This window comes from Oncorhynchus keta, chromosome 8, assembly GCF_023373465.1.
Source record: "Oncorhynchus keta strain PuntledgeMale-10-30-2019 chromosome 8, Oket_V2, whole genome shotgun sequence".
NCBI classification, from domain to species: domain Eukaryota; kingdom Metazoa; phylum Chordata; class Actinopteri; order Salmoniformes; family Salmonidae; genus Oncorhynchus; species Oncorhynchus keta.
Window position 1 is genome coordinate 6,978,300 of NC_068428.1, and position 15,456 is coordinate 6,993,755.

The window sequence follows — 15,456 nt, forward strand, 5'->3', positions numbered from 1 at the left end:
TTTTGGAGGGCAGAGCGGGTGGCGATGTCCGTTCCTGTTGCTCTCTGCTGTTGCGCCTTGGAAACGATTTTAACGCACGCACGCACGCACGCACGCACGCACGCACGCACGCACGCACGCACGCACGCACACACACACACACACACACACACACACACACACACACACACACACACACACACACAAAGAGACCTAATAGTATCACAAGTTTGGAAACAAATGAATAGTTATTACTTTTTTAATGATTACATTTTTTTGTAAAACCTTGCATCAATGTCAAATACATTCTATTATCTAATGTTTTGGTTGACAATAATACAGTTGGATATTTTCTGATGAATCTTCCAAATTATTCAACCATTCACACTTTGTACCACTGAATCTAGCAGGGTAGAAAATGGCAAGCAATACTGGTAAAAAAAAAGAAAAGAAAAAAAAAAACAAAGCAAGCAACAAAGGTCTCCCCCTGTATATTTTATAATGGTTTCTTGAAATTACTCAAATTCTACATTAATTTATTAATGTACAGAAGAAATATTTTAAGAAACATGGACCTTGTATTTTGTATTTTCTTTTCTGGGGATGGACCCATTTGGGCATTTGGGATTGTTTGAGACACTCCAGGATGAAGTTTTCCCTAGGCACAGATGTAGGATCAGCTTCCCCTCCCCCAATCCTACACTTAACCATTAGTGTGAAAATGCAAAAGTGAACCAAGATCAGCATCTACGGGCAACTTCACCCTACTCTGAATTACTGGTAGATAAAAAAAAAAAAAAACTGGATAGGTTTCTGCTATATTGCTTCCACCTGTCATGTCCTACAGTATCAGTGGTCATAGAGGAAAGTACACAAGGAAAGTTAAAACTATTGAGACACAGTCACTGTACAGCTACAGTATGTAAGCAAGGTTTAGTAGGGAGATGAGGGCAGCTCTAGAAGGTCCAGATATGCTTGTCATCTCACAACAGAAACACGGGCCCTATTGAGGAGACAGTATGGACGACAGAGGAGAGAGAGAGGGCATGGCACAGTGAGGGGCCCCCGGAGGCCCCAGATCGGGGGCACCCCTAAATCAACTGTAGTCAGAATGAGGGTAGAGGGGGGCTCCCACCTGCGACATATGTGAAGTCCACAGAGAATGCTAGACTGATAGAAAGTACTAAAAAACTTTGTCCGTATACAAAAACGAACATTGAAAGTAATATGTCAGTGCCCGAACTTTGGCACGATAAACGCGTTACAGAAGATAAACAATGAGTACTAGGGAGGTCAAGCCAAATCAATGATTACAAATTAAATAAAAACATATTATCATCTCTATTTTCTTCATACAGTTCTTATTCAACATTGTGGCACTTTGTAACATTCCTTATCATAACGACCTGTTATATGAGCTCCTTTTTTAAAAATCAACTGGACACACGCACACATGGAGATTTGACAAAACTGTAATTGACATCAACAGAAAAAAAAACAACCAAATCATTTCTTGGGGCCTCAAGATACATTGTGATGCTCTGAACAGGTGTGTGTGTGCATGTGTGGGTGTGCAAAGTCACTGACTGTGAAGTGAACTCAAAGGCAGTCTTAACATACATGCATTTTGAGTCCTCCTCATCGAGTCCCTATCGAGATCCATCTCAAAGATCCATCATTCTCACAATCCTTCAACTTGCCCCCTGCAAAAGTCCCCCTTGAAAACTGTTGGCCACCATGAGGTGACGCATCATCTCCAGTCATGTCCACACATCTACATTTCCACAGGAAACATGTCTACCATACTACCAAAGCCGGGGGCCAATGCAATATAGTTTCAGGTTACGTTAACATTACATTAAAGTTCATTCAATCCCACCAGATCTTCTGGCTGTTTTTGGACCTTTTCAGGGCTATTTTTGACCTTCGACCCCAATCACGCCATGGTCTCCTTGCCTGGCAGTCTCCTGTCATTAAATGTGTGCATGTTGATGACCTCCTCAGTTTTGACGATGACTGGTGGCTGCGGCTTCTGCTTGAGCCGCCGCTGGCACTTCAGGGAGCCACGTAGCTCTTCCAGCATGGCACTGCAGAAAGAGCGCTGAAGAGGGGGAAGGAGTGGAGAGGGAGGTTGGGAGCAAAATACAGACAGTAACTGGCAACAGTAACTGACAGATATAGTCAGTATACAGTATGTGGTCCATGCAAGAACAACGCTACAGTTGTCAATATCATGCTCTAACCTACTGGTAAATGGTAAGTTACTAAATATAGTCTAACAATCTCTATGAATTGGGCTTTTAAATTATGTGTCATTTAATGTAGTGAACTTTGAAAATATTGATGTAAGTCCATTTTAAAGTGGTTAAAATGCATTAAAATACATTGACGTTTTTTGTTATGGGTCCCCATGCTGCCAAGGCAGCAGCTACTCTTCCTGGGGTCCTGCAAAATTAAGTCTGTTTATAACATTTGTTATGATAAACTAAAGAAAATGTACATTTTCATAAAGTTTTTTCCATTTCTATGTTTACTTTTTGAAAACACTTCATATTAATGGATCAAAATACCAACAAATCTCCAAATCTATAGGTAGATGCAGAAATGTAATTTCCGCCTTTGGCGCCTGGCATTAAAAAAAAATCTAATATTTGTGGTGTTTTAAGTAGTTAATTACTTTTTTTGCAATGTAGTGGTGTAGCTAACTGGAACTACACACTACTTTTTGTGTGAAAAAATAACAGAAAATATGGGTGAAGTAGACATTCTGAATTGAAACATAGTGTTTGTGTTTAATAGGCTAAATGACATATTCTGTTAACATCTGACTCCAGAACCAGAGTGATCTGTTCTTTCAATGTGTGGTCTATGTCATTTCAGTTTTACATAAGAGTGCTTTAGTGTATCTTAACTTCTTCCAGTGTGAAGTAATTTGTTATCAGAGACGCTTTCCCAACACTAATACATGGTTTGGGAAGCATTTACATCAGGGCTCTCCAACCCCGTTTCTGGAGAGCTCCAACCAAAGCTCCAAAGAAGGCACAGCAGCGCCTCTTCAACATCAGGAGGCAGAAGAAATTTGGCTTGTCACCAAAAACCCTCACAAACGTTTACAGATGCACAATTGAGAGCATCCTGTCGGGTTGTTACACCGCCTAGTACGGCAACTGCACTGCCCTCAACCACAAGGCTCTCCAGAGGTTGGTATGGTCTGCACAACACATCACCGGGGGTACACTACCTGCCTTCCAGGACACCTACAGCACCCAGTGTCCCAGGAAGGCCAAAAAGATCATCAATTACAACCACCCGAGCCACTGCCTGTTCACCCCGCTATCATCCAGAAGGTGAGGTCAGTACAGGTGCATCGAAGCTGTACTCCTAGCTATACTAGATATCTAATAACATTACTGGGATGGCCCCTTGATTCTCGAGAGCTATGGCTATAAATATTTGGTGTATCGATTGCAGTTGCTCTTCTGCATGAAAATCATTATTGCTTATACATAAAAGACCACCATGTATTGAACATTACCATACAATCCTAATAAGTGCTACCATCTAGAAGGCGAGGTCAGTACAGGTGCATCAAAGCTGGGACAGAGAGACTGAAAAACAGCTTCTAGCTCAAGGCCATCAGACTGTTAAACAGCCATCACTACACAGAGAGGCTGCTGCCTATATACAGACTCAAATCATTGGCCACTTTAATCAATGGAAGACTATTCACTTTAAATAATGCTACTTTAATAATGTTTACATATCTTACATTACTCATCTCATATATATATATATACACTGTATTTTATAACTTCTTCTTCTTATGCTGCTCAGTCATCGCTCATCCATATATTTATATATTTATATGTACATATTCTTATTCCATCCCTTTAGATTTGTGTGTATTAGGTAGTTGTTGTGGAATTGTTAGATTACTTGTTAGATATTACTGCACTGTCGGGAACTAGAAGCACAAGCATTTCGCTACACCCGCATTAACATCTGCTAACCATGTGTATGTGACCAATAAAATTTGATTAGAAGTAGGCAAGTCAGTTGAGAACCATTTCTGATTTACAATGACGGCCTACTCCGGCCAAACGCGGATGACGCTGGGGTAATTGTGCTCCCAATCACAGCCGGATGTGACACAGCCTGGATTTAAACCAGGGACTGTAGTGACACCTATTGCACTGAGATGCGGTGCCTTAGACCGCTGTGCCACTCGGGAGCCCTGAGCACTTATTAACAAAACACCTACAGGAAGGTAGCTCTCCAGGAACAGGGTTGGAGAGCCCTGATCTACATAGTGTTTCAGCAGACTTTATAAATATTTGACAGTCTCTTTAAGGCTACATAAACCTCACCTTCTCTAGCTCTGCGTTCTGTTTAGACTTGTACAGGACCTCCCCAACGGCCACGAACAAAGAAAGGACCAGCCCTGCGGCCAGCACGATGAAGATGCCCCCGATGTTCTGCACCCCCAGAGCGCTGGCCTCCTTATTCTTCTCATCCTCCGGACAGCCGTTTCCCCTCCACCACTTCTCCTTCATCATGTGCAACTTCCCTTCTTCCTGCAGTTGCAGGATCGCTATGGTGATCTTGTCCCGGTACGGAGACCCTGCGGGGTACAAAAAGGACAGATAATCAGATGATCAAAAACTACATATACTGAACAAAGAAATATAAACTCAGCATGTAAATTGTTGGTCCCCTGTTTCATGAGCTGAAATAAAAGATCCCAGAAATTGTTTATATGCACAAAAAGCTTATTTCTCATCCCTTTTAGTGAGCATTTCTCCTTTGCCAAGATAATCCACCCATCTGACAGGTGTGGCATATCATGAAGCTGATTAAACAGCAAGATCGTCACATAGGACAGTACAAGGCCACTCTAAAATGTGCAGTTTTGTCACACAACACAATGCCACAGTTTTTAAGGTGCGTGAAATTGGCATTTTGTCTACCGTAAACCGTCTACAACATCATTTTAGAGAATTTGGCAGTACGTCCCACCAGCCTCACAACCGCAGACTACATGTAACCACGCCAGCCCAGGACCCCCATATTTCGGCTTCTTCACCTGTGGGATCATCCGAGACCAGCCATCCGAGACCAGCTGATGAAACTACGGAGTATTTCTGTCTGTAATAAAGCCCTTATGCTAAACTTATGCTGATTGGCTGGGCCTGACTCCCCAGTGGGCGGACCTGGCTCACACGTGGGTGGGCCAATGCCCTCCCAGGAAACCCAAGACAGCGCCCCTCGTGAAATCCATAGATTAGGGCCTAATGGATTTATTTCAATTGACTGATTTCCATATATGAACATTAACTCAGTAAAAACATTCAAAATGTTTATATTTTTGTTCAGTATAAATAAAAGGTCATAGAGTGAATGTATTTGGTATGAAGTTAATTCATTCAAAGACTATTCATTATTCATGCTTTCATTAGTCATTATTCATGTGATTCTGTCCCGGCACAGAGAGCTTGCAGGGACCAAAAGGACAGGAGATCAGAAAATGTAGAAAGAAAGATACCATTTTTTTGCATCAGATTGGCTTATTAAGTGAATAAATGCATGTTGACAAATTTCCCCTTTGGGGATCAATAAAGTATTAATATTATCTTATTTGATTTGATCTTAAGTCAAAGGCATTGTTCAATGGCAATTTGTTTGCATTCAATGGTGCATTCAACACCCCACAGTGTTAAATTGAACTAACACCTCCAAGAGTGTTGGGTCCCTAACACCGTGGGTGTTGCAAATTCTGATTTCGAGTACATTTAAACTGTATTACAGCTGATGCTATGACACTTTTTCAGTGTTAGGGAATTAAAACCTGAGGTTACAGTAACAACATTTTGTGTGTTGTTGTCACTGTTGCACGTAAAGCCTTTATTTCCTAGGGTGCCTTTTCAGTACCACCCATGACTACTAACAGAGACATGATTGTTGCATTCATTGGTTTTTAGTCCTGTAACCTTCACCAAGTGAGTGCCTAAGTAAATATTTTACCATAACATTATTATTTTTTTAATGACAATACATTCCTGTTCTTGACAATACCATACCCGGATAGCGTATAGTCTTACCCTCACACAGTGGTCTGAAACTCCTGACTTGCAAAGTGTGATATCATTCCTATTGGAATCCAGACAGTTAGAATATCCAACAATTGGAACTATTATTCACCTGCAATCTGCAGTCAGAATGACTGCCAAGGTAGGGAAGAATGATAAATGAGACTACCTAGTGGCACAGCGGTCTAAGGCACTGCATCTCAGAGCAAGAGGCATCACTACAGTTCCTCGTTCATATCCAGGCTGTATCACGTCCAGCCGTGATTGGGAGTCCCATTCAACGGCGCACAATTGGCCCAGCGTTATCCAGGTTTGGCGGGGGTAGGCCATCATTGTAAATAAGAACTGTTCTTAACTGACTTGCTTAGTTAAATAAAGGTAAAATAAAAAATATATATAATTTTCTTTTTTAAATGAACTGGAAACACAATCTCAATAACGGGTGAAATAAGTTCCGCCATTTACAGATTGGATTAGTTTAGAGAAATGTATGTTATTTATCTTTGTGTAGTAGATAATTGAATCAATCAATGCATGCAGAAACAAAGATATTAAAACAAACTATTCTAAAAAGCAATCTGCAACAAAGCATGCTGGGAAATATGATATTGAGGCCCCTCCCATGTCTTTTCCACTCAGAGTGAAGTCTTTTTCACTCAGTCGAGTAACAACAATGCCATGTGGTGTACGATTCCACTGTGATTCAAATAACACTTAATTTATTCACTGCAGGTGGCGTCAATTTCAATCCCACTGGTGTTAACGCCACTAGAATCCTTTTACCTCAAAGCCAACATTTTTACACAGACCAATTTGCTGTGTGGGTATGGGGATCAACTTGTTGGCCTCTTTAGTTTATGAGCATAACCTGTCATGCTATTGTGGTTTCTTCATAGAAACACTCCCTTGTAAGTCCTCCATCCTCCTATTCATCGCTAATCCTCAGAGTATCTTGGACAGGCTACAGAATTAGCATCTTGTTCTCAAGTGGGCATTACAACACTACAAGGCGTTGGTGACACTGGGCTTTGTGTTCCGGAGGAGCAGAGCTCCCGTTGATTCTGATGAATAATCACTGTGTGTGTGTGTGTGTCATAAATGGTGTACGTAAACAGAAGAGCCCGGTGTGTGTGTGTGTGTGTGTGTGTGTGTGTGTGTGTGTGTGTGTGTGTGTGTGTGTGTGTGTGTGTGTGTGTGTGTGTGTGTGTGTGTGTGTGTGTGTGTGTGTGTGTGTGTGTGTGTGTGTGTGTGTGTGTGTGTGTGTGTGTGTGTGTGTGTGCGCGCGTCCATATGCGTGTGCCAACTCCGCAGACAGTGGGAGAATGCTGGAATTAGCGACAGCGTATTGGGACACAGCGGGAGCCTCAGTGATTGAAGGAAAAGTAATCACTCCGAGGTTACCGAGTAGGACTGCTGCCTCCCTCCCTCTCCTCTCCCTATTCCAGAGCACACTTCAACGACCTAGGCAGCTACTACACGCAGTCTCCCTCTGACGCAGCCAATACTCGATTAATGCTTACTGGGGTTTTTATTTATATTTCATGTTAGTGTTTTAGTGTTTTGTTTTTAGTGGTTTTTTAAAATATATATTTTTTTTGTGTTAGTGTTTTTATAATGTGATTATTTAACTTCTTCAGTCTTTTTTCTCAAGTTGTTGGTGCTGAGTGGATCGTGTGTGTGAGTACATGTGTGAATGCATACCTGAGTGTGTGTAGCCCCCAGGTAAAAGAGGCACCACAGAGGCTTTTGTTCATAAGACAGTTCGAAGTTAAAGGTTAAGTTTGGCACTCATTCCAAATGGTTAAGGTAAGGGTTAATGTTTGGGATAGGGCTAAACATTTTCTTTAAACAGCCTCCCTAACTGAGATCAAACACACAACCTTCTGAGTCATGGGCTTGTACCCATCCACCATGCCCGTCACGTGGTGAACTTGAGCCCAAGGATCCGAAGTCTCCTGATTCTTCTCAGCTTCAAATTATTCATGATGGGGGGGTATTTTTCCATGACGCAACGCGGAGTGCTTGGACACAGCCTTTAGCCTTGGTATATTTGTCATATACCACATACCCCAGAGGTGCTTAGTGCTATTATAAACTGGTTACCAACTTAAATAGAGAAGTAAAAAAATACATGTTTTGTCATATCCATGGTATACAATCTGATATACCACGGCTGTCAGCCAATCCGAATTCAGTGCTCAACCACTTAGTTTATAAAAACCTTGAGGGTTTTATCCCTACAACAGAGTGCAATGGGGATTTTAGAAAACAACAGCTAACAAAAGCTAACCAAGTTACATCAAACTCTGAAATGACAGCTAACATTCCCTTTGAATTTTCTTCAGCTGTTTTACATTGACATTTATATCCATATTAATGATGCTGCTGCATGATTTTGCCTGGTCAGAAAAACGACTAGAAGACAGCCGACACCGTTTGCTTTCTTTGGCAGGGGGAAGATCGAATGAATATTTTGCAACATTGTTGCCGAGGTCTGAGTGGCAAACATCAAGGTTCATACAAACGTAGTCACACCCTGATCTGATAAACCTGTCTTTGTGCTGGTCTCCACCTAGCTCCAGTGTCACCCATCTTCCCCATTATCCCCTGTGTTCTCTGTTTGTCTGTTGCCAGTTCGTTTTGTTTTGTAAAACCTACCAGCGGTTGTTCACCTGCTCCAGTCTGTTCTTGCTCCTGTTTTCTAGTACTTCCTGGTTTTGATCCTTCTGCCTGCCCTGAGCCTGCCTGCCATTCTATACCTTGACCCACCTCTCTGGATTATTGACCCCTCCCTGCCCTGACCCTGCCTGCCGTTCTGGGCCATTTGCACCTTCTCTGGATTACTGACCCCTGCCTGCCTTTGACCTGTCATTTGCCTGCCCCTGTGTTCGAAATAAATGTTTCTTTACATTTCTTTGACACTGTCTGCACCCAGAGCGCTTCAATGTAGAGTCGGGCACCTGTCGGGTTCCCTCGGAGAGTTCATCAATGAGCTTGATGCCTTGATAAGCTCCTTTCCTGAGGACGGCTCACCTCTCACAGTTCTGGGCGACTTTAACCTCCCCACGTCTACCTTTGACTCATTCCTCTCTGCCTCCTTCTTTCCACTCCTCTCCTCTTTTGACCTCACCCTCTCACCTTCCCCCCCCCTACTCACAAGGCAGGCAATACGCTCGACCTCATCTTTACTAGATGCTGTTCTTCCACTAACCCCATTGCAACTCCCCTCCAAGTCTCCGACCACTACCTTGTATCCTTTTCCCTCTCGCTCTCATCCAACACTTCCCACACTGCCCCTACTCGGATGGTATCGCGCCGTCCCAACCTTCGCTCTCTCTCCCCCGCTACTCTCTCCTCTTCCATCCTATCATCTCTTCCCTCCGCTCAAACCTTCTCCAACCTATCTCCTGATTCTGCCTCCTCAACCCTCCTCTCCTCCCTTTCTGCATCCTTTGACTCTCTATGTCCCCTATCCTCCAGGCCGGCTCGGTCCTCCCCTCCCGCTCCGTGGCTCGACGACTCATTGCGAGCTCACAGAACAGGGCTCCGGGCAGCCGAGCGGAAATGGAGGAAAACTCGCCTCCCTGCGGACCTGGCATCCTTTCACTCCCTCCTCTCTACATTTTCCTCCTCTGTCTCTGCTGCTAAAGCCACTTTCTACCACTCTAAATTCCAAGCATCTGCCTCTAAACCTAGGAAGCTCTTTGCCACCTTCTCCTCCCTCCTGAATCCTCCTCCCCCTCCCCCCCTCCTCCCTCTCTGCAGATGACTTCGTCAACCATTTTGAAAAGAAGGTCGACGACATCCGATCCTCGTTTGCTAAGTCAAACGACACCGCTGGTTCTGCTCACACTGCCCTACCCTGCACTCTGACCTCTTTCTCCCCTCTCTCTCCAGATGAAATCTTGCGTCTTGTGACGGCCGGCCGCCCAACAACCTGCCCGCTTGACCCTATCCCCTCCTCTCTTCTCCAGACCATTTCCGGAGACCTTCTCCCTTACCTCACCTCGCTCATCAACTCATCCCTGACCGCTGGCTACGTCCCTTCCGTCCTCAAGAGAGCGAGAGTTGCACCCCTTCTGAAAAAACCTACACTCGATCCCTCCGATGTCAACAACTACAGACCAGTATCCCTTCTTTCTTTTCTCTCCAAAACTCTTGAACGTGCCGTCCTTGGCCAGCTCTACCGCTATCTCTCTCAGAATGACCTTCTTGATCCAAATCAGTCAGGTTTCAAGACTAGTCATTCAACTGAGACTGCTCTTCTCTGCATCACGGAGGCGCTCCGCACTGCTAAAGCTAACTCTCTCTCCTCTGCTCTCATCCTTCTAGACCTATCGGCTGCCTTCGATACTGTGAACCATCAGATCCTCCTCTCCACCCTCTCCGAGTTGGGCATCTCCGGCGCGGCCCACGCTTGGATTGCGTCCTACCTGACAGGTCGCTCCTACCAGGTGACGTGGCGAGAATCTGTCTCCTCACCACGCGCTCTCACCACTGGTGTCCCCCAGGGCTCTGTTCTAGGCCCTCTCCTATTCTCGCTATACACCAAGTCACTTGGCTCTGTCATAACCTCACATGGTCTCTCCTATCATTGCTATGCAGACGACACACAATTAATCTTCTCCTTTCCCCCTTCTGATGACCAGGTGGCGAATCGCATCTCTGCATGTCTGGCAGACATATCAGTGTGGATGACGGATCACCACCTCAAGCTGAACCTCGGCAAGACGGAGCTGCTCTTCCTCCCGGGAAGGACTGCCCGTTCCATGATCTCGCCATCACGGTTGACAACTCCACTGTGTCCTCCTCCCAGAGCGCTAAGAACCTTGGCGTGATCCTGGACAACACCCTGTCGTTCTCAACTAACATCAAGGCGGTGGCCCGTTCCTGTAGATTCATGCTCTACAACATCCGCAGAGTACGACCCTGCCTCACACAGGAAGCGGCGCAGGTCCTAATCCAGGCACTTGTCATCTCCCGTCTGGATTACTGCAACTCGCTGTTGGCTGGGCTCCCTGCCTGTGCCATTAAACCCCTACAACTCATCCAGAACGCCGCAGCCCGTCTGGTGTTCAACCTTCCCAAGTTCTCTCACGTCACCCTGCTCCTCCGCTCTCTCCACTGGCTTCAGTTGAAGCTCGCATCCGCTACAAGACCATGGTGCTTGCCTACGGAGCTGTGAGGGGAACGGCACCTCAGTACCTCCAGGCTCTGATCAGGCCCTACACCCAAACAAGGGCACTGCGTTCATCCACCTCTGGCCTGCTCGCCTCCCTACCACTGAGGAAGTACAGTTCCCGCTCAGCCCAGTCAAAACTGTTCGCTGCTCTGGCCCCCAATGGTGGAACAAACTCCCTCACGACGCCAGGACAGCGGAGTCAATCACCACCTTCCGGAGACACCTGAAACCCCACCTCTTTAAGGAATACCTAGGATAGGATAAGTAATCCTTCTCACCCCCCCCCCCTAAAAGATTTAGATGCACTATTGTAAAGTGGCTGTTCCACTGGATGTCATAAGGTGAATGCACCAATTTGTAAGTCGCTCTGGATAAGAGCGTCTGCTAAATGACTTAAATGTAAATGTAATGTAAATGTAAATGTAAATGTAATGCCTGGTCCCCGCCAATCCCAACACCTGGAGACAGCCGCTCGTGTGGATAGAGTATACGCGCAACACCCTCCCTAGCTCAGCTACTGGTCTCTCTCTCTCTCTTTTGAATGTTCTCTGGGATATTAGCCCTGCTCTTCCCGGAGCAAGAGGAAGAGGTCAGCATACCCTCGGCCCAGATGTTCGTCTGTCGCTGTCGCCATACCTGGAAGAGAGCCCAGTCGGCTCTTCTCAAGACTCTCCTGTGAAAATATGAAGGATCAGGTTACAGTAGGTCCGCTATACAGCACCCTCTCTCTCCCGCAGAAATGGAAGTTAAAAATCTCTTTGTTACAACAGAGAGAGATTTTGTAGTACTGTAACATCCAAGATTGGATAATGAAGCCATATTTCTGTAATCCAAACAGTTAGAATGGTCCATTGGTTCCAATTATGTCAGATCAGTTGTTGTTTTGGGATCTCATTAAGGACAGTATAACAACATAACTGTATCTCTGAATGTGTATATTTCCCATCCAAATGTTGTGGAACTTATAGGATTACATATGAAACTATTTGTGAGAAGATGAAATGTGATCTTGGCCTTCTAAATGAGAAAATGTTTTTTTCATGTAAAGTTTATCAAGTCAGTAACCACGCCCACAGACATTATCCCAAACGTAATGGAACACCCTTTTCCCCCAAGTGTTTAAAAGGACCCGCTGAAGAACTCTCTATAGACCAGTTAAGTGCAGCACCAGCTGAATATGTTACAAATGGTTAAGAAAACTACAAGACTAAAGACCAAACAGGCGGGGCGGTGTTGAACAGGATGACACGAATGGTTAGACTATGAGACCAGAAAAATGTGGAGCGTGGCTGCACGTTGAAATGGTAGGAATTTAAATCTCTAGAGACCAGTAAATTGCCAGGTTGCTATGGGCGTGTTTAAATGGTTCTAGCTCTACATTAGACCAGCGTGACCGACAGTGTGAGCTGAAAGGTACAGAATGGTTAGAAACACTGAAACTCACTCTCAACGAAGAAGACGACACAGGAACATTCAGTCCGCAGCTAGTTAGTTAAGTAGTACTTTAGTCTAGTTTAAGTACTTTAGTTTAGTAAACTCGACCAAAGACGAGAAGACAAAGAACAATTTACTCTCACCACCATAGATACCTCTATTCTAACGAACAGAGCCTGCTGAACAATGCGGGGTAGACCTATGGAGGATCCGTTCTCACAGACACTCCGAAACCTACAACTGCAAAAGGGCATGGTGACCTCTGGTGGACAACCAGAGGCTTTCTATTGTACTCCCAGTAGTGTTTTCAACAGAGACAGCAAAGCCATACACATGTAAATATGTACATTGCAATTATTTTGAAAGAGCGACCATTCATGTGTATTCGTATTCCAATGAGCATAGGTATCAGCTGTATTTTGTGGAAGTCCTTTGTCTCCCCCTTTCACTCTCGTTTGAATCTGACATTTTGTGTAACAAGCCGTCATATTGGTTTTGTCCACTAGGGACCTTTCATTGCATAGTGTTAGTAACCAATAACTATACCATGTGTAAGCTATCTTTTTTGTGTGTTTATGTAATTCTGTGTGATTATTTAGTTGGTAAATAAATCATTTAGCCAATTTGTATATCGCTGATTCATCATTTATGTTTGGGTTCGTGCAGATATCCAAGGGTTTTTCGACATTCAGAATGAGACTTAAGGTAAATACAAATTAATTAATTGGCTGATGTAAGAGATATTTATATCTTTAGAGTTTAGTCAGGAGATAGTAACTCGTTAAATAACCTTTCCCATGGTGCCCCAGATTACTACTTAACTAGTGTAATAATTGAATGTGGTATGTAATTATTGTATAAAATAACAGTCAAACACATTGATGATAGTTTGATTTGTTTGATCGTAGCTAGCTACATAGCTAGCTACATAGCCGTCTTTGTATCAAAGATAATTGTGTAGTCTAGAGCGATTTTCTAGGTTTCTAGCCAGCTATTGTCGTTCTTTTAACGCAACGTAACGTAATCAACACTGCTAGCTAGCCAGCTAGCCCCCGAATAGCAGCACTGTAGAAACTATTACACTCAACGGAACGACTTGATTAGTGTAGTGTCAACAACGCAGCCACTGCCAGCTAGCCTACAAAGTCAACAACGCAGCCACTGCCAGCTAGCCTACTTCAGCAGTACTGTATCATTTTAATCATTTTAGTCAATAAGATTCTTGCTACGTAAGCTTAACTTTCTGAACATTCGAGACGTGTAGTCCACTTGTCATTCCAATCTCCTTGCATTAGCGTAGCCTCTTCTGTAGCCTGTCAACTATGTGTCTGTCTATCCCTGTTCTCTCCTCTCTGCACAGACCATACAAACGCTCCACACCGCGTGGCCGCGGCCACCTAATCTGGTGGTCCCAGCGCGCACGACCCACGTGGAGTTCCAGGTCTCCGGTAGCCTCTGGAACTGCCGATCTGCGGCCAACAAGGCAGAGTTCATCTCAGCCTATGCCTCCCTCCAGTCCCTCGACTTCTTGGCACTGACGGAAACATGGATCACCACAGATAACACTGCTACTCCTACTGCTCTCTCTTCGTCCGCCCACATGTTCTCGCACACCCCGAGAGCTTCTGGTCAGCGGGGTGGTGGCACCGGGATCCTCATCTCTCCCAAGTGGTCATTCTCTCTTTCTCCCCTTACCCATCTGTCTATCGCCTCCTTTGAATTCCATGCTGTCACAGTTATCAGCCCTTTCAAGCTTAACATCCTTATCATTTATCGCCCTCCAGGGTCCCTCGGAGAGTTCATCAATGAGCTTGATGCCTTGATAAGCTCCTTTCCTGAGGACGGCTCACCTCTCACAGTTCTGGGCGACTTTAACCTCCCCACGTCTACCTTTGACTCATTCCTCTCTGCCTCCTTCTTTCCACTCCTCTCCTCTTTTGACCTCACCCTCTCACCTTCCCCCTACTCACAAGGCAGGCAATACGCTCGACCTCATCTTTACTAGATGCTGTTCTTCCACTAACCTCATTGCAACTCCCCTCCAAGTCTCCGACCACTACCTTGTATCCTTTTCCCTCTCGCTCTCATCCAACACTTCCCACACTGCCCCTACTCGGATGGTATCGCGCCGTCCCAACCTTTGCTCTCTCTCCCCGCTACTCTCTCCTCTTCCATCCTATCATCTCTTCCCTCTGCTCAAACCTTCTCCAACCTATCTCCTGATTCTGCCTCCTCAACCCTCCTCTCCTCCCTTTCTGCATCCTTTGACTCTCTATGTCCCCTATCCTCCAGGCCGGCTCGGTCCTCCCCTCCCGCTCCGTGGCTCGACGACTCATTGCGAGCTCACAGAACAGGGCTCCGGGCAGCCGAGCGGAAATGGAGGAAAACTCGCCTCCCTGCGGACCTGGCATCCTTTCACTCCCTCCTCTCTACATTTTATTCCTCTGTCTCTGCTGCTAAAGCCACTTTCTACCACTCTAAATTCCAAGCATCTGCCTAACCCTAGGAAGCTCTTTGCCACCTTCTCCTCCCTCCTGAATCCTCCTCCCCCTCCCCCCCCTCCTCCCTCTCTGCAGATGACTTCGTCAACCATTTTGAAAAGAAGGTCGACGACATCCGATCCTCGTTTGCTAAGTCAAACGACACTGCTGGTTCTGCTCACACTGCCCTACCCTGTGCTCTGACCTCTTTCTCCCCTCTCTCTCCAGATGAAATCTCGCGTCTTGTGACGGCCGGCCGCCCAACAACCTGCCCGCTTGACCCTATCCCCTCCTC

At 45.2% G+C, this 15,456-nt stretch overlaps 1 protein-coding gene across 2 annotated transcripts in view; it reads right to left on the minus strand.

The window, feature by feature from the left end:
• Positions 1 to 234: 234 nt before the first annotated feature.
• LOC118386584 (glutamate receptor ionotropic, kainate 2-like) overlaps positions 235 to 15,456 on the minus strand; it is a 212,647-nt gene continuing 197,425 nt past the window's right edge. For both annotated transcript variants that reach the window (XM_052523418.1, XM_052523417.1), the window contains exons 16-17: positions 4,347 to 4,600; positions 235 to 2,080 (exon numbers count right to left, since the gene is read on the minus strand). In XM_052523418.1, the coding sequence (XP_052379378.1) occupies positions 1,916 to 2,080; positions 4,347 to 4,600 (419 nt within the window). In that variant the 3' untranslated portion in view covers positions 235 to 1,915. The remainder of the gene's footprint in view (positions 2,081 to 4,346; positions 4,601 to 15,456) is intronic.